Consider the following 18,593-nt stretch of genomic DNA (forward strand, 5'->3'; position numbering starts at 1 on the left):
GGTATGCCTATAATTGTGTAATCGTCGTTTTCTTTTGCAGATACTTGGAGGAAAATCCACGCAGGAGAACCCATACAAATGTGACCCTTGTTCCAAAACGTTCAGATATAGATCTTACTATGTGCGACATGTGAAGTATCATACTAAGGACTCGCACAAATGTGAAATTTGTTTAAAATCATTCACTTTCAAATGCACCCTCGTGGAACACATGAATTCTCACAACGGGATAAAACAGCCACAGTGCGAAATTTGCTTCAAATCTTTCAAGTACAAATCTTCCCTTATGAAACATTCGAAGACTCACACTGGGGAAAAGAGTTTCATATGCGATATTTGTTCGAAGTCTTTCACTCTGAAGGATATCCTCGTGGGTCATATGAAATCTCACACTGGGGCGAAATTACACAAATGCGAAATGTGCTTTAAATCGTTCACTGCTAAGCCTACCCTCGTGGAGCACATGAATTCCCACAATGGGATAAAACCATACCAATGTGAAGTCTGTTTGATTTCATTCACCTATAGGTCTGTCCTCAGGAGACATATAAAAACTCACACCGAGGAGACAACTCAAATGAGTCAAAGTTGATGTTAACTGATTCTGAACTACGTATGTATGTTTGTGCGTATATCTAAACAAAACAGTCCTGTATTGAAATGTCTCTAACATCTTCTTATATCATTGGAAGCAGTCTACGATTTTATTACATAACAAAGAAAAAGGAATTTTATATGTTTATGTATATTTTTCCATGTGCGCAATTCTCTGTGTTCGTTTTTTTCGGACACACCACGACTCCTAGACAAGGACAACTGCACACGACCTCGTATCCAACTGATAAACTGGCGTACCAACACCTAACGCCAGCGAGCTCAGCCTGCTCACTCCTCCGGAGCCGAAGATCTGCCTCCTTCACCGTACATACAAACACACCTGTATTAACTGAGCAATAAAGATCCTCTTCAAACACACAAGTGTTTCTATAGGCCGGGACACGGTCAACTTACCACCTTCCCTGCCTTAAATTTTAATAGATTCTGAACTATCTATGTGCGCAATTCTCTGTGTTCGTTTTTTTCGGATAAACCACAACTCCTAGACAAGGATAACTGCAAACGACCTCGTATCCAACTGATAAACTGGCGTACCAACACCTAACGCCAGCGAGCTCAGCCTGCTCACTCCTCCGGAGCCGAAGATCTGCCTCCTTCACCGTACATACAAACACACCTGTATTAACTGAGCAATAAAGATCCTCTTCAAACACACAAGTGTTTCTATAGGCCGGGACACGGTCAACTTACCACCTTCCCTGCCTTAAATTTTAATAGATTCTGAACTATGTCTGTACATATCTAAACTTAACGTTATTTCACAACTTGTTCTTATATTATCGTAAGCATTTCGCAAAAAGCGATCACTTAAACATCTGGCACCCAAAAACTCCATCAATCAAGAGTAACCCACGCCAAATATTGTACTAACGAGACCACGAGTGCCGTGATCGAGATCTTGGTGACTTGTGCGAGAATGCTTTTCTGCAGAATAATACGTTTACCTTAACCAGACATATAAGCATAATATAAATACATACTACATATATATATAAGAAAATGAGCAAGACATTTATGTTATAAATAATTTTTTGACATCACATGCCAATAGTGGTGACAGTGGGTAGGATGGTTTTTGCTAATTTGATGGAGGAACCGCATCAACAATGAAATCAGATAAATTGGCAAACTGATAGGAAACAATCGACTTGGAGTCACACATATCCAAAGTCTGACCAGCAACATTAAAGATTGTATTCAGAATAAATTCTTTTCAATCAATTTCAGCTCACGGGATCGAACCTCCGATATTCGATACAATCACCGATAGTAGTATCCATGCTGCTGGCTGCCTCATCTAGACAATGCGGCCAGTCATGGCGATTCATTCGCTCCTAATATATGGAAACATTTATTTTTCTCACCCGTCCCTTTACCAGGATCATACTGTGCGAATTAGTCGCTCTTGATATCTCAACTTGAGACCAAAAGCGACCAAGAATCCGGTCAGTACATGACGATTCAGTCACTGTGTAGTCGCTGGCGACTAATCGCCAAAAGTGGATCCCCTCAATACAACGCTATACATTTTTTGGTGTCGCACTGGTTCCTCAAGCAATAAAATCATCAAGACCAGTGAGTTGCACGGTGCAGCATGCTCCATACAACTGCATACATTTGATCTGGTCGCGCAACTAGTCAGCCGACCAAATCGCCCTGTGGCATTTCTTATTATAAGGCTTTTATATGTTTCATTTCCAAAATTAGGTGGATTCGCCGCAATTTTTAGATGTAATTTTAATAACGATTTCAGACATGCAATCAATGAGAAAAAAGAAAATGGTTGATACATTTTATTCAAAAAAAATTTCCAAAACTAGCATATTATATTTGAATTCGAATTGCAAATAGGTTTTTGAGCTCTTTTTTTTCCTGAAAATGATCAGTAGATCAGTAGCTATTAAACTATGCTGTTGAACTTCATAAGATGTATATAATGCAAATGATGCATCTATTAATTATTGAGATAGATCTGATTCTTCTCTGGCAGTTCTTCATTAATGTGCGCGAGCAGAATACGGGAGGAAAAGCCGGTTCCTCTTGTTCCTGTTGTATCCTGCTCGCGCAAATTAAGTGAGTATGTACGTTTAACATGCACCATTTTTTTTGATCTTTCGATTTTCGATCTTTGCCTTCCGATATTTGTGTTTTCTGTAATTTAACATTCTGTCTCGTCACGTAGACCCTGTATAGGTATACACGTTCGATGTTTCCCTCAGGTATATCAATAAGATGGTTTCTAACATGTATTTTTTTATTTGATGCGTGGTTACCGATCTATCCTCCAGAGCCGAGCTAAAATTTAGTCATCGACTCCGGAGGGTAGGTTGTCATTATTGAAACATTTTTCTTCTCTCTGTGTCTCAGGGGATGCTGATTCAGTTACATTTTGGGTATCCGAACCTGCGTCCCTGATTTTAAAGGTCTCTTTATGGCTATTAAAATTTTCCATGGATATATCTGGACCACCTATTTTTCATCCAATAAGCAAGGAATGTGGAATAATATCTGATGAAATAAACAATACTCACCAGAAAAAAAACTTCCACCCTACACCCTAAAATTGGTCACGAGAAAACTGGTTGACCGATTTTAGGGTGTGACCAGTTTTCTCGTGACCAGTTTTAGTGTGACGGATGATCACGTGTGACCGATCTAGAGCGACCGGTTGTCCTGTGACTGGTTCACATATGACTAGTAGTCCGTTTACCAAAGAATTAGTACTCATATACAGTGAGAGGTGTATATGTATGCTAAATCTCATATGGGTTACGGAATATGCTGCACGAGTGGCATATTCCCGCAACCTATATGAGATTTAGCATACGTATACACTTCTCACTCTTGCACATATTGAGAGAGTGAGATGCATTACATTTGACATGCCAACGGTCAAATTGAATCGGGCATTTCACTCTCTGTGCGTGTCATTTTTGCTGTCATTTTCATCGACCTCAACATGGCCAACTTTCCTGACAAATATAGGTATAAGGTGGATTCGATCTCAGACGATGGTTTGTCGATGAAGCTCTTTGCTGAAATCCACGACATTGACAATTGTGTCGAGTGGGTTTCTTTGTATGGCCAACTGACGAACACGAGGTGGATTGTATCCAATACGAGAGACGATGGCGGAAAATACGTTTGCAGGCAAGTTCCTATCACCTATATCTATACAAATGTTAGTGTTACTTAGTTATGCCTTTTTTTGAAGAAAAAATGTTTTTTTTACAGAAAACATTATAAATGCCAATTCAGCCGTAAAAATAAAAAGTTGAAAACAAGAAATTTTGACTGTTTAGCGTCTATTAACATTATAGTGAAATATACGAATACACGGACTAGATATCTTTACCAAAACGTGAAGGTAAAAAATCACAGTGTTTAATACTTTTATTTCAAAAAAATTAATTAATATTAATTTGACTTTTTTGTTTATTATATAGGAAAATTTGCCTGCCATAATAACCATTAATTTACAACATTCCCATGATACTGAGAGTGCCGAAGTTCTTACTTCGCTAGCTCCGTCTTCCGATACATTTGATAGATTTCAGTGCTATTTTCACAGCAAAATGGGTGTGGCGGCAGCAATTCGAGAGCATGCTGCGTTTCTTAAAGAGGAATATGGAGATGTTGATAAAATAATGATTAATGGGACATTCAACCCCAAAAAAAGGAAGGTCGCCCATTGGTATGAAACGTGGAAGAAAAAACATTCGAGCGATACAACTGCAGTATTACCGTTGGGCGACAAGGCTGATACTACCGAGTTTTATAATGCATTTGAAAACCATTCTAATTCAGAACAGCTTTCATTTTCATCTTCAACCAGCATTCAACAGCCTTCATTTTCATCTTCCACTACCGTTCAACAGTCTTCATCTACCACTACTGTTCAACAGCCTTCGTCTCCATCTTCCACTACCAATCAACATCCTTCGTCTACATATGTCACTACCATTCAACAGCCTTTAAATTCAAGTGTTCGTATTGAACAGCTTCCTTCCACTTCAGAATGTATTCACGATATTACTGCCCATGTACAAGATGATCAGGAAATTTTGAATTCGGACCTTGACACTGTTGATACACTAATTAAAAACTTACCAATATATCATTTTAAAAAATTTATATCTGAAATTGAAAAATGCAAAAATCCATCAGATTACATAGCAATGGTAGATTGGCTTTCAAAAAGAAAACTAGCTAAAAAGCACTACAGAGCCCCAATAAACGTTCAACCAACAGCAGTTGCCAGGAGGCGATCTGGCGTTACTAGAGGTAACAAAAGATTCATTTCAAGAATTGGTGGGTGTTCAAAAGAAAAAAAGACAGTGAAATTTGGCTGAAAACATATCATTGAATAGACCTAACACTGTGCCACATTAATTATTACTCATTAATCATAATCTATGTATGTGTTTTATGCATTTTTTCTTGTTAGCCTTATTGATTAAGCGATCTAATAGCTATCTCGAATATATAGACGTTTAAACAGATCACCTTTTGTTATCTAACTTTCTTCAAAAATTGATACTTTTCGAAAATTAAAATCTTTTGTATATCTTAAATAATATTCACAACTCGAAGTATATTTTTACTCATCCCACCGTGAACGAAATTCAATAAATTTATAATTTTACTACCATTTATTTCATCTGCGACATGTCTTATATATGCAAATATATGATATGCATGAGTATATCAGTAGCTTAGTCGGCGAGACAATTTTGATGTAAATATAACAACACTTTGTCCTTTATCCTTGGTCACGCTTTTTGGAAGCTATTATTTTGCTATAGTTAATCCTTTGTGCACTTAATAGTTTTTAATATTAATTATCTTTCGATAAACTAATTTAAAATGTTGTTTTACATTTTTCATAATGAATATATGTACATATAGTTTATTTACTATAATTTTTCAATCATTATACAGTCATTATATTAACATTAAAGGTATCCATTTTTTTGCGAATAACGAGTGCAAAACCAAGTGTTATTACTGTTTTGTTAATTTTATAAAAAAATCATGGTAGTATATGGGATTCGAAATTTTGACTTTAGTGTTTTGTAAGGTCCGAAAGGTTGACGACTCTTGTTTAAGAGTTGGGAAAAATATTACTAAGGTTTTGTAATAGGTGCTGTCTCCCAAAAGTCTCTGAAAAGATTGAATGCTGTTGGGTATTCATTATTTGTTTGATCTTTGGTAATGTAATGAAGTGTAAGTCATTGTTTTACTTATATTGTTTATCTAATGTTTTATATATGTATATTATATAATATACTAATGGTTTTATGTGGCTTTGCTCGGTATTTGTAATATAAACCGCTTAAAAATGGCCAATCTCATAGTAAACAATTCATTTGAATAGTTTTGTTTTATTCAAATTTATTTGAATATTCATTTGTTTTTGTTTTATTAAATTTAACGTCACAGATTCTACGAACCAATGATAGTTATATATATATTAAGTCTCTTTCGAAATTATATATTAGATATTATACCAGAATCCGGCAGCTCCCCCAGGCCTTCGCCCCCAGCTTACTAATGCTATTCTCCCATTCTAATTTTCCTATTCCACTCGTGTTCCTCACTGAACAGAACTGCTAATATTGTATTATATTAAATTTTATCGCAACTGATAATTATAATTTTTTAGCACTACTGATGAAAAGAAGCTTACTTTTTTTATTTGAACGCTTATAAGTCATATGTAGCCAGCAGCATAGCTCGGACGTTAAGCTTCTGCTTACCGTCAAGAAGGTGCCGGGTTCTATCCCTGAATGAAAATGAATTTTTCAGAGTATGCTGTTGGTCAGACCTGGATTTGTGACTCCAGGTTGATCGTTTCCTATCAGAGTTTGCCAATTTTCTCTGATTTAATTGTTGAAACGGTTCCCGGAAAAAAAAATTTATGTACAATTCATAGATGTCTCGTTAATTTGCGAGTTTTTTCAGTGTCTCGCAATTCAACGACTTATAATAAAAAAATGCTGCATTTGTATTTGTAATTGGCCAGGAAGGCGCATTGGGATTTTCCTGTAAGGCCTTCCTGGTAAATATGTAAAATAAAAATTAATAATTAATTAATATGTGAATTGTATTGTTTGAATTTTTGTTAGTTCACTTTATATAAGTTTTTAATTGTAAAAAAAAAATTCTTGTAAATTAAATATTTTTATAATTTTCAGTATATATAAATTTAGTAAATAGCTTTGAATGTCCAAAATGTACATATGTATATATTTTTTTTTGTTATGAATGTTTTAAATAATACAAATGTTAATTGCTTTTTTTTGTATTTATATGAAAAAATAAATCATTAGTATAAACTGGCTTTTATTTTAATTTAAAACCGAAAACCCAAGGTAGCTGAGGAATGGTCAATTATCAAAAATAATTGTCAATGAAGATTGAAATTTCTGAATATATGTAAATGAAGTTAAGTTTCGAATATATTGAAACTCACTTATACAATTAAATTTGATTTTAACTTTACTCTAATCCAAAATTAGGACAAAAAGTTATAAATTATAATTTAAAAACAAAGAGCCCTAAGCATTGATGTATAATACACAGATGGGCCCTGACGTGTGATTTTGGTCGGAGATCTTGTCTTCACTAACTGAGGGGTGCGGGGGGTTTAACTAGCGGGGAAGTTGGGTTTTTTTCCCTACGACGCAGCGGTACCTACCCACCTACTAAGAGAAACTGTGCATGCGCCATGTATTTTGCATGCGCCAAAAGGGAGACCAGTATAGCACGTGAGGGATCTAGTGTATTATACAACAATGGCCCTAAGACTATAGTTTTATGGGGGATGAACGAATGAGACGACTGGCATGTTAATGCACGTGTTTATTATATGACAGCTAAAGGCAGAGTGAGTAGTGGCTCTCCGAACCCAGCCGAGTTGGTTCCCACTCGCAGGAAGGCAACCAAACTCGACCATGTCGTATAAGCGAGCCGCCACAGTTTCTCCCATTTATACACGGTTTATAGCATACTAACATTATTTTAAATCGCCGTCAAACAATCTTGTTTCAATGTAATTCTGATTTAATTTAATGGCCACTACTGTACAAAATTTATCCTTATAGCTAAAACAATGACAGCATTACGTTGGATAATATTTGTCTAAAAATCCGCAGATTAATGTCATTCCCTCTTAATAAATACACATGCTGCATATTCATGTAGCAATTAACTTGTTAAAAGCGCTCATGCTTTTAAACTTCAATTAGCAGCCAAAGTTTATATATAAACATACTGTGGAATCGAACGAGCATACATGTGAACATCGTGAGAGCATTGATTGAAGCCGACTGTTCATGCTAATAGCTAAAACGCAAAATAAACATAGGGACAGTTCTCGCACCACCACCCACTCCATACCCTACAGTCTATACCACCGCATATAAATGCATGGCTATATTTGCGCGTTGAGGTTGGTTGACAAACGGACGGATATGCAAAACAAAAATACAACAACCAACGTTCCATATATTCGACTTCCCCTACAATGTGACAGTGACTAGAGTTGCTAACCGTCCCGAATTGACCGGGATTGTCCCGGAATTGGAATCACTGTTCCGTATCCCGGATGAATGCTAAATTGTCCCGGTAATTTTGAGGAAACTATTACATTTATTTTTATTGAAATTGACATCGTGTACATAAATCCGTTGAACGTCCTTCCAACGTACATACAGTCCCAGGACAGAATATAACGCCACCCCATTGAGCCGCGTTCGCGCCCATTTGTAACGGTTATAAATAATTCACAATAAGATCTTTTGGGCTAGTTTTTTTTGTAAGCTCATCCTTATCTATTCACCAACAAAAAATAATACAACATTATCCTTCAAAATGTCTTCAAAAATAAAAGTGAAATGAGAGAGATGAGTTTGCTCCTGAATTACGTAAAGCATATACGAGCGTTTCCGTATTTTTTTCTTTTGCTGCAACTTTACTATATTTTTAGGGTAAGTTGGTGATTAATTTGTAAAAAAATACTTTCATTTATGTTTTAAATTGCTCGTGAGTCTTAAATAGATATATTTTTAGATTAGTCGGAAAGCAATTCTTTTTAAAAAGATAAATGCAAGTATTATAGCATTAATAAAAACTAGAATGTTTTATAAACATAAAATCGCGACAATAGAGGGTATAAGTTATACGGCTGTTTGCAAAATAAGGAAACATCTGGAACAAAGTGGCGATTTTTTTAGACAAGCAAAATGATGACAAGATATAGGCAGAGTTTTACAAAAAGCATGAAAAGTCGATTGAGCTGATGAAAATTGTCCATCCCTGCAGTAATGCTTACCCCAAAAAAGTATTTAGTCACATGAAGTTGTATGGACGGAGGCCAGAAATTACATGAATATCGACTTAGTAAAGGCGGAATTGCAAATAAGACCTCTTTTACTATTATGTATATATTTTTTTGTATTCGAATAAAGGAACCAAAGTGATATTTTCCGCATGTAAAAACTATAAAATGGTGCTTACGGACTAAACCAACGACGATTTTGGGCCAACTTTTTAACCAGCAGTAGCGTACAAAATATCGAAATAAAAATTAAATTTTAAAATTGAAATTAAATATCAAAATCAAGCTAAAGAGCGAGATTGAGCTAAAATTAGATCATCGTTGATGTTTTGATTTACAACAATGTTTTGAATTACTACGATACCGCATTTAAAACCAGAGAAATATTATAATTTCTCTGCGTACGAGCGAAAAAAAATATTGTTAAAGTCGTCACGAGATGTTACTGTATTTCCACTTGGATGATCGATAAAAAAAAACAATTCATAAAAAAACGCGGTGTCGGATGTCGGTGATTTGTCAAAGGGTTTTTTTTCTTTCGTCGTAACAAAATTAATTATCACACATTATCCGATATATTTTACCTCTGAAATGATTTAATTACTTGATTTATTTCGACGAGAGAAACAATTGAAGAATAAAAAAATCCGTTTGATGTGACCGACAACACCCCGGATTAGCAAAAATCGTTGGATCACCCATACTAATACATGATATATTCTCAGTAACTGCGCATTACGGGGAAGTAAAAATAATAATTCTTTGATTTTTTTTCGATCTTAGTGCGTATCTTCGTAAGTCAAAACATCTTCGACAAACAAAAGTCGAGGATTACCTGTATGTTTTTTAAATTTATTTATTTAAATTGTGCATGTTCTGTTTTAACTTTCAATATTTAATTTTAATTTTAATATAATGATTATAATTTTATTTTGATCCTCGAATTTAATTTTAATATAATAATAATAGTTTTAATTTTGATATTTAATTTCAATTTTTAAATTTAATTTTGATTTCGATATTTTGTACGCTACTGGTTTTTAAAGTTGGCCTGTGGGCCGTTCATTGGCTTGGTGCGTACGCACCAAAATATGTTCCGAACGAATTAAAAGAATATACAAAAATTGAGTTTTGAGCTATTTGTCCCGGAATTGTCTCAGAAAAAGTTGGCAGCCTATTCCCGCAACCCATATGAGATTTAGCATACATATACACCTCTCACTCTTGCACATAGTGAGAGAGTGAGATGCGTTACATTTGACATCCCAACGGCCAAAGTGAATCGGTCATTTCACTCTGTGCGTGCACGATTGGGAGAGAGATTATTTTGCTGTCGTTATCATCGACCTCAACATGGCCAACTTTCCTGACAAATATAGGTATAAGGTGGATTCGATCTCAGACGATGGTTTGTCGATGAAGCTCTTTGCTGAAATCCACGACATTGACAATTGTGTCGAGTGGGTTTCTTTGTATGGCCAACTGACGAACACGAGGTGGATTGTATCCAATACGAGAGACGATGGCGGAAAATACGTTTGCAGGCAAGTTCCTATCACCTATATCTATACAAATGTTAGTGTTACTTAGTTATGCCTTTTTTTGAAGAAAAAAATGTTTTTTTTACAGAAAACATTATAAATGCCAATTCAGCCGTAAAAATAAAAAGTTGAAAACAAGAAATTTTGACTGTTTAGCGTCTATTAACATTATAGTGAAATATACGAATACACGAACTAGATATCTTTACCAAAACGTGAAGGTAAAAAATACACAGTGTTTAATACTTTTATTTCAAAAAAATTAATTAATATTAATTTGACTTTTTTGTTTATTATATAGGAAAATTTGCCTGCCATAATAACCATTAATTTACAACATTCCCATGATACTGAGAGTGCCGAAGTTCTTACTTCGCTAGCTCCGTCTTCCGATACATTTGATAGATTTCAGTGCTATTTTCAAAGCAAAATGGGTGTGGCGGCAGCAATTCGAGAGCATGCTGCGTTTCTTAAAGAGGAATATGGAGATGTTGATAAAATAATGATTAATGGGACATTCAACCCCAAAAAAAGGAAGGTCGCCCATTGGTATGAAACGTGGAAGAAAAAACATTCGAGCGATACAACTGCAGTATTACCGTTGGGCGACAAGGCTGATACTACCGAGTTTTATAATGCATTTGAAAACCATTCTAATTCAGAACAGCTTTCATTTTCATCTTCAACCAGCATTCAACAGCCTTCATTTTCATCTTCCACTACCGTTCAACAGTCTTCATCTACCACTACTGTTCAACAGCCTTCGTCTCCATCTTCCACTACCAATCAACATCCTTCGTCTACATATGTCACTACCATTCAACAGCCTTTAAATTCAAGTGTTCGTATTGAACAGCTTCCTTCCACTTCAGAATGTATTCACGATATTACTGCCCATGTACAAGATGATCAGGAAATTTTGAATTGGGAACGTGAAAATTTTGATAAACTTAATAAAAACTTATCAATATATCATCGTAAAAAGATTTTTTCTGCAATTGAAAAATGCAAAACTCCATCAGATTACATAGCAATAGCAGATCGCTTTTCAGAAAGAAAACTAATTAAAAAGCACTACAGAGCTCCAATAAACGTTCAACCAACAGCAGTTACCAGGAGGCGATCTGGCGTTACTAGAAGTAACAAAAGATTCATTTCTGGACGCCCCGAATTGGTGGGTGTTCAAAAGAAGAAAAAAAGACGATGAAATATGGCTGAAAACATCATTGAATAGACCTAACGCAGTGCCACATTAATAATATTATTAAGGTTTTGTAATAGGTGTTGTCTGCCAAAAGTCTCTGAAAAGATTGAATGCTGTTGAGTATTCATTATTTGTTTTACCTTTGGTAATGTAATGAAGTGTAAGTCGTTGTTTTACTTATATTGTTTATCTAATGTTTTATATATTATATAATATACTAATGGTTTTACGCAGCTTTGCTCGATATTTGTAATATAAGGTAAACGGACTACTAGTCATATGTAAACCAGTCATAGGACAACCGGTCCCTCTAGATCGGTCACACGTGATCACCCGTCACACCCTAAAACTGGTCACGAGAAAATTGGTCACACCCTAAAATCGGTCACGAGAAAACTGGGTGACCGATTTTAGGGTGTGACCAGTTTTCTCGTGACCAGTTTTAGTGTGACGGGTGATCACGTGTGACCGATTTAGAGCGACCGGTTGTCCTGTGACTGGTTCACATTTGACTAGTAATCACCGAACCCTTCATTATGCCCTGAAAAAGTTTAAACTTCAATTAGCAGCCAAAGTTTTTCTATAAACACTAATGTTGGGCCCGTTGATTTCAACGGGTGGTTTCGAAAAGGAATTGAAACTCGACTAAAAATAAAGTTAAAGATATTGAATCGGCTGGTCTCGGAAAGAAATTAAATTAGTAGAGGTGACCGTGAAAAAGTCGAAAATATTCGTTTACCGTGCATACATACGAAAAACGGTTAGTATATATATATATATATATCAGTGGCGTGCGGTAAGTCTCTCTCCCCCCCTCGTACATCCTCACTTTTTGTGCGAGCAGGATACAACAGGAACAAGAGGAACAGGCTTTTCCTCCCGTATCCTGCGCGCGCACATTAAACAAGACTATATGACAAAAAGAGAGATAATTTCACCGCATGCCACTGATATGTACATTATATATATACATACATAGTACCGTTTACCATGCACCCTTTTTTTTCGATATTTGCTTTTTCGACCATTTCACTTTCGGTCCCGTGAGGTAGACCCCCATTTATCACCTACTGCTGGATGAAAACCTATCTAGCACCCTTCCATTCATCTTTGTTTTGAGCAACTCTCATCCATAAAATTTCCACGCATTTTTTATTCTTATTTCATCTACCCATCTCCTTTTTGGCCTTCGCGCCTTTTTCCATTCTCTTGGGTACCATTCGAACACTTCTTTCGCTCATTTTATGCTTGTACTTTTAGCTACGCGAGCCACCCATCGTCATTTTAGCCTCCATTATACTATATCAACTACCCTTGTTATAATTTTTATTAATAATTGGAAAAACATCATATAGACGAATATGTTGATATAGATATTCGCTAAATAAATATGCTGATCTAGTTGAAGGATCGTTAAGTGTTCTATCATTGTATTTGTGTACATTTGTTTTATTTTCTTATTATATTTTTTTGTTTAGCCATACTAACGACTGGGAACTACTATGTAATGTCACTACGGCAAAATTGTAAAATAAATAAACAACAAACAAATTAGGTATAATTTTAAACGGTAAATAAAAAGACAGCAAACTGAAATAGACATTTTATTTTTCTACACATGTATGTATGTTCCATTTAAAGTAAAGCATTTAAATCGCAATTCTTCTAAGCCCTTCCAGTATGAGTTTTGCTTAAATTTATCTTAGAATCCTCTCCATTTTAAAGATATGCCTCAAGTCAGATATATCATTTGCACGGTCATTTCTACAGAAACTGACGTTGACAGACTGTCGTCTTTGATACTCTCTTGAACATCATTGAAATGATTAATTCATTCATAATTCTGGGTACTGTCTCTGAAAACATCTATGACAGCCATAATAATATCGTGTTTCTTCCAACTCAATCTACCGCTCTCTTAAAATACAGCCCTGTTCATACATTGATCTAATAGTAATTTCAAAAAGTTAACGATCGCAATCATTAATTACAAAAGTGGCATTTTGTTTACAAATGACCATTCAGTGAACTCTTTGAATGCCCTACATATTATATCTTCTTCTTCTTCTTCATGTGCTATGTCCTCCTAGAACGTCGGCAACTAGATGTCCCATTCTTATTTTGTCCATTGCTGCTCGGAATAGTGCTCGGGTGCTGAGGCCGTACCAATGCCTAAGATTCTTTAGCCATGATGATTTCCGACTGCACCGACTGCCGATTTTCCCCTGGATTATTAGGCGCAGGAGATCGTATTTTTCGTTCCGCATCACATGTCCGAAGTACTCCAATTTACGCCTTTTCACACTTTTGAGCACTTGGACATGTTTTCCCATCAGGGCAAGCACCTCGGCATTGGTACGACACGCCATCCATGAGATTCTCAGCATCCTTCTGTATGTCCACATCTCAAATGCCTCTAGTTTCTTGCATGTGGCATCCGTCAGGGTCCATGCCTCTGTCCCATACAGAAGGATGCTGAAAACGTACCATCGTAGAAGTCTCAGTCGGAGTGCTATACTGAGATCACGTGTGGTTAGGACCTTTTTCAATTTCAAGAATGTAGCTCTTGCTTGCTCCACTCTAACGCGAATTTCCTTTCCACTTTCACACGTTTCACCCAGATAGCACCCAAGATATCTAAAACCATCCACTCTCTCCACCACGCTGTTATTGATCTGTAAATGAGAGCTGACCGTATTGTGCGCCGACTTGCTGAATATCATCCATCTGGTATTTTTTGTATTCAGCTTCAACCCCGCCCTAGATCTATGCACAATAACTGCGTCCAGTGTTGCCTGTAAGTCGTTGAAGTTCGTGGTCAGTAGTACTGTATCATCCGCGTACCGAATGTTATCAATACGTATGAACAATAATACTTTCACTCGTGTAAATTTCATTTCTATTGTGGTTCTCGGCGGAAGCATTTGTTTTAAACCACTTTAGGGTGGAATATATTCTGCATATGTTGTGTTCAGATTATGCAATTTCTTCGAGTGTGATTTAGCAGCTTTCTTCCGAGCTCTATATTCCCGCATACGTTCCACTGCACTTTTGGCAGTACCTTTACCCCGATTTGTCGGAGCAGCATTAGCACGCAATGCTTTTTTTCGAGCTCTATACTCCCGTACACGTTCCACGACACTCTTCGCCGGAGTCTTTTTTGTGTGACATTTCAAGTGACGTATCATATCATATCTGAAGGCGAATCCCTTTAAGCAAGTGTCACATTTGTACAGACCTTCTCCAGAGTGCAATTTCAAATGTCCTGCGAGGTTAAATTTGCGAGAGAACGATCTTGTGCAAACGTCACACTTGTATGGGTTTGTCTTCGTGTGGGATTTTTCATGTGACTTTATTCCGTGGTGACTCTTTAAATGTTCATCAAGGTTATATTTTGAACCTAACGATTTTGAACAAATGTCACATTTGTACGACTTATTAGCGAGACATTTCCTTAAGGCACACAATTTCTGCTCATCGCCTTTATCTTTAACGGAAGAACCGATCTCATCATCCCATACTAAATCGTCCAGTATGATTTCTTCCTTTTTTACATTCAAATACCGGGCCAGCCTCAGCTTTTGCGATTCATCACTCTGAATACATGTGTTTCTGAAAGTGCTCAACAACTCCAGATTGTTCTTACACGGAATACATATCGTATTTGATAAACAGTCGTCTCGCTCAATCTGGAAAAAAATAATGAAAGCAATGAGTTTCGGTTCGGACACCAGCGATTGAAATGTCAATAGGTTGTAGCCGACTTGTAGCTGACAGCACGTCAAAATTCGTCGAACCAGTGGATGAGGACCGTCATGGATGGAGACAGAAGACTCAGGTGGGGTAAAACGGAGACAAAGTCTACACTCCATAGCTCACCATCTTATGTCAAAATGATAATAATAACAAAGAATGAAAACTTCAAAACAGAAGTACAAAAGCCACTAAAAGTACGACCATATTCGGTAAAGATATTCTCAAATAGAAATCCTTCATTATGGCCTGAAAAAGTTTAAAGCTATTATTATCCGACATTTTAGTCTTAAAACTATAACATTTTATTAGTTAATTCTTTAATGTTTATGTAAAATATTGGTTTGCTACTGTTAGCTGTAGCTCGGTGTCTCGTGCACTCCAATGGGGCATATTATGCTATCAATATTATAACCAGCATTTTGGTCTAGTGGTGAATGTTGAATTATTTCGTACTTGATGTTACGAGTTCGATTCCCGTTAAGTCTCGTTGTTGGCCAGACCTTGGTTTGTCGAGGTCGATCGTTTCTTATCAGAATTTGCCAATTTTTCTGATTTTCATTGAAACGGTTCCTGTAAAAATTGGCGTTTCCTTCTCAATTTTCTGTTGCAAACCTTTAGTTATTGTTATGTAGGAATATAGTACAACTTGTGCTATTACGAATCAAAATCAGTGATCTCATCATCGATCCTGTATAAACACGCATATCTCAAGGGCAACGACCTTTTCGACCATTCCAGAAGAAAGAGTTCATCGCTCGATCGTCCTGAAAGGTCGTAAACACGTGGCAGTCATTAACGCATGGCACGCTCGCATTCTCAAAGGCACGTGTCCTGGAAACGAAGACAAAGCATCTGCACACGGCACGCTTCAAGCCAGAACGTATATAAAGCGACACCGCAGCTCCAGACGCCAGAGTGAACCTCTGGAGTTCAACCAGATCACTTCTCCGAAGCTCAACCTTTTCGTACATACAATAACCATTGTAATAATTGAACAACAATAAACGATCTTACAAACACAAACGGTGTTTTCTTAGACCGGGATACGGTCAACACATCTGTCCCGCGTACTAAAGTTATATTTTAGGTTTCGCCATATAGCTCACCATAGATGTCTCTGTGGTTGTTTATCGAATATAAAAATTCGTATTGTTACATGAAAGTTATTCATCTTTATTTATCGTATTCATACGATGTTTGTAATATCTGACCATAGATGTCAGATATTGTTTAGATTTACATGTATCTATTTTTTTTATTTATTTATATATATTTTAGCTATCAAGCTAATTTAAGTAATAATTATGTGGACCAGGAAGGCACATTTGGGGTTTACCTGTTAAGCCTTCCTGGTATATTTGTATATATGTATGTAAAATAAAAAAAAACTACAGTCGGCGTTCAGCGTGCTAAATGGATTCGCTATTGTTAATCTTTTTTTGCTCTCTAGCTTTGTAGGGACAATAGTAATGAACCCTCTTTCCTAGAAAATATCCCATTTAGCACGCTGAGCACCGATCTGTAATTATCACACGATCCATATCAATAGTGTAATAGGTTAATATCGTGAAAATCAGTAGTATATCCGGGCTGTTTTGAAATCCGCGATACGACGAATCGTATTGATAGTGTAATATCCCCCATTAAGAGGGCTGTACACCCGAAACCTTAATTTTGTTGCCGTTCCTTTCTTCGATATATATGTATATTGAGTGAATGCGACAATATATATATATATATTGAGTGAATGCGACAGTTGCGCATCGACCAGATAATACGTATTTTAAATCGAGGTTTCGTATTCTCCAATTTTCTCCTCCGAAACTGGACCAATTTAAAAAAAAAATTCATCGTCGGTATGAAAAAGATATTTTCTATGCACTTGTGCGCGTATTTTTTTTAAAATCGACCGTTAAATAAGCACGCTGGACTCTTTGTGTGGGTGTAAAAAAGAGGCGATTTTATAGATGTTTGGCGGCTCTTAGCTCCTATAAAAAATAACTAATCAAAAAAATAAAAGCACAGATGCATGACAATGGTGGATATCCATAGCATATTAAAAACTAATTTCTCTAGTGCCATAATTGAGGAAGGGAGAAGTGTAATTCGTTTGTATGGACAAGGCGCTGGTGTCCAGCCCTCTCCAGCTAAATTTTGAGTACATTGAAATTTTTGTTTGTAATATTCTAATGCGAATTGATTTAGAATAAGGTAACCATTTCATTCAAACTAAAAACCAGGACATTTTTTCCAAAATATATACATTTCTAAATACTTTTATAATTACTAATTAAACCAATTTCAAAATATTAAATTATACATATATAATGTGAACAATTCCTATAATAATATGGCGTTCTACTTATTAGAAACGAGGATTCTGAGGGCGAATGAACTGAACTGGGCCTCTGACTTGTGGTACTTCTTGCAAAATTTTAGCGTTGAAGTTGTTATTGATACGAGCTCCACTTGGTCTCACTTCGATCCTTTGCAGAGTGTTATCAGGCAGCAGAATGTAGAAAGCTCTTTCTTCTTGGTTTCTCTGGACGAGTCGTTGACTTTTCGGCAATCTCCTCAGTCTTCCGCTGGCTGCTGGAGGCTCAGTCACTATTTCAGCTTCAGGATCTACGGCAAATCCATCGCCTGGATCTGTCGTGGTTTCTTCTCCAGCTGGTTTGGTCGGTGGACCGTAGACACTGCTGGGTGCTCCATATACCTCAACTGGAGTGCCGTAAGCGTCATCTGGTGCAGTTGCTTCGTCAACTTTTCCCGTGGGTAGTTCGAAAGCTTGTCCTGTCGGTTTCCAACCGGATGGTGGGTAAGGAGCGCCAGCTGCCGGATAGGGGGCGTCTTCTCCTTTGGGAGTGGTTGCTTCAACTTCTTGCCGAGCTGAGAATCCAGACCGCAAACGGGCAGATCTGAATCTCGGAGCTTCGGCCAGAGATGAACCAACGAGAGCACACAACACGACAACTGCGAAACACTTCATTTTGCTTGTGTCGTCTTCGGTTGACTGATGACCAGAACGAATTCGCCATGTCTTTTATAATGGTCTGACTTCAGCTAATGTCCCATTGATGTCTTTGTCCGACGAAGGTTGCCTACCACATCTGAGAATATTAACTTTGCGCTA

At 36.7% G+C, this 18,593-nt stretch overlaps 4 protein-coding genes across 5 annotated transcripts in view; 3 read left to right on the forward strand and 1 right to left on the reverse strand.

The window, feature by feature from the left end:
* LOC143909658 (uncharacterized) overlaps positions 1–18,593 on the forward strand; it is a 36,893-nt gene that overhangs the window by 616 nt on the left and 17,684 nt on the right. Inside the window, exon 3 of the mRNA XM_077427744.1 lies at positions 41–1,385. Coding sequence (XP_077283870.1) covers positions 41–592 — 552 coding nt within the window. The 3' untranslated portion in view covers positions 593–1,385. The remainder of the gene's footprint in view (positions 1–40; positions 1,386–18,593) is intronic.
* LOC143909601 (uncharacterized) lies at positions 3,492–5,113 on the forward strand. Its single transcript, XM_077427659.1, has 3 exons — positions 3,492–3,768; positions 3,853–3,985; positions 4,065–5,113. The coding sequence occupies exons 1-3, from the start codon at positions 3,578–3,580 to the stop codon at positions 4,968–4,970; spliced, it is 1,230 nt and encodes a 409-aa protein (XP_077283785.1). The 5' UTR covers positions 3,492–3,577; the 3' UTR covers positions 4,971–5,113.
* Positions 10,234–11,707, forward strand: LOC143909205 (uncharacterized). Its single transcript, XM_077427107.1, has 3 exons — positions 10,234–10,503; positions 10,589–10,721; positions 10,802–11,707. The coding sequence occupies exons 1-3, from the start codon at positions 10,313–10,315 to the stop codon at positions 11,705–11,707; spliced, it is 1,230 nt and encodes a 409-aa protein (XP_077283233.1). The 5' UTR covers positions 10,234–10,312.
* LOC143923177 (uncharacterized) lies at positions 13,293–15,687 on the reverse strand. 2 transcript variants are annotated; one of them, XR_013261701.1, is made up of 3 exons: positions 15,469–15,631; positions 14,192–15,393; positions 13,293–14,095 (listed from the first exon to the last, which is right to left on the reverse strand). XR_013261701.1 is itself a non-coding variant. In XM_077446725.1 (2 exons), the coding sequence occupies exons 1-2, from the start codon at positions 15,574–15,576 to the stop codon at positions 14,644–14,646; spliced, it is 858 nt and encodes a 285-aa protein (XP_077302851.1). In that variant the 5' UTR covers positions 15,577–15,687; the 3' UTR covers positions 13,293–14,643. The 2 variants fall into 2 exon arrangements, 1 of the variants encoding a protein (XP_077302851.1); XM_077446725.1 differs by having other exon boundaries at positions 13,293–15,393; positions 15,469–15,687.

Source organism: Arctopsyche grandis, chromosome 3 (genome assembly GCF_051622035.1).
Source record: "Arctopsyche grandis isolate Sample6627 chromosome 3, ASM5162203v2, whole genome shotgun sequence".
Taxonomy (NCBI): Eukaryota; Metazoa; Arthropoda; class Insecta; order Trichoptera; family Hydropsychidae; genus Arctopsyche; species Arctopsyche grandis.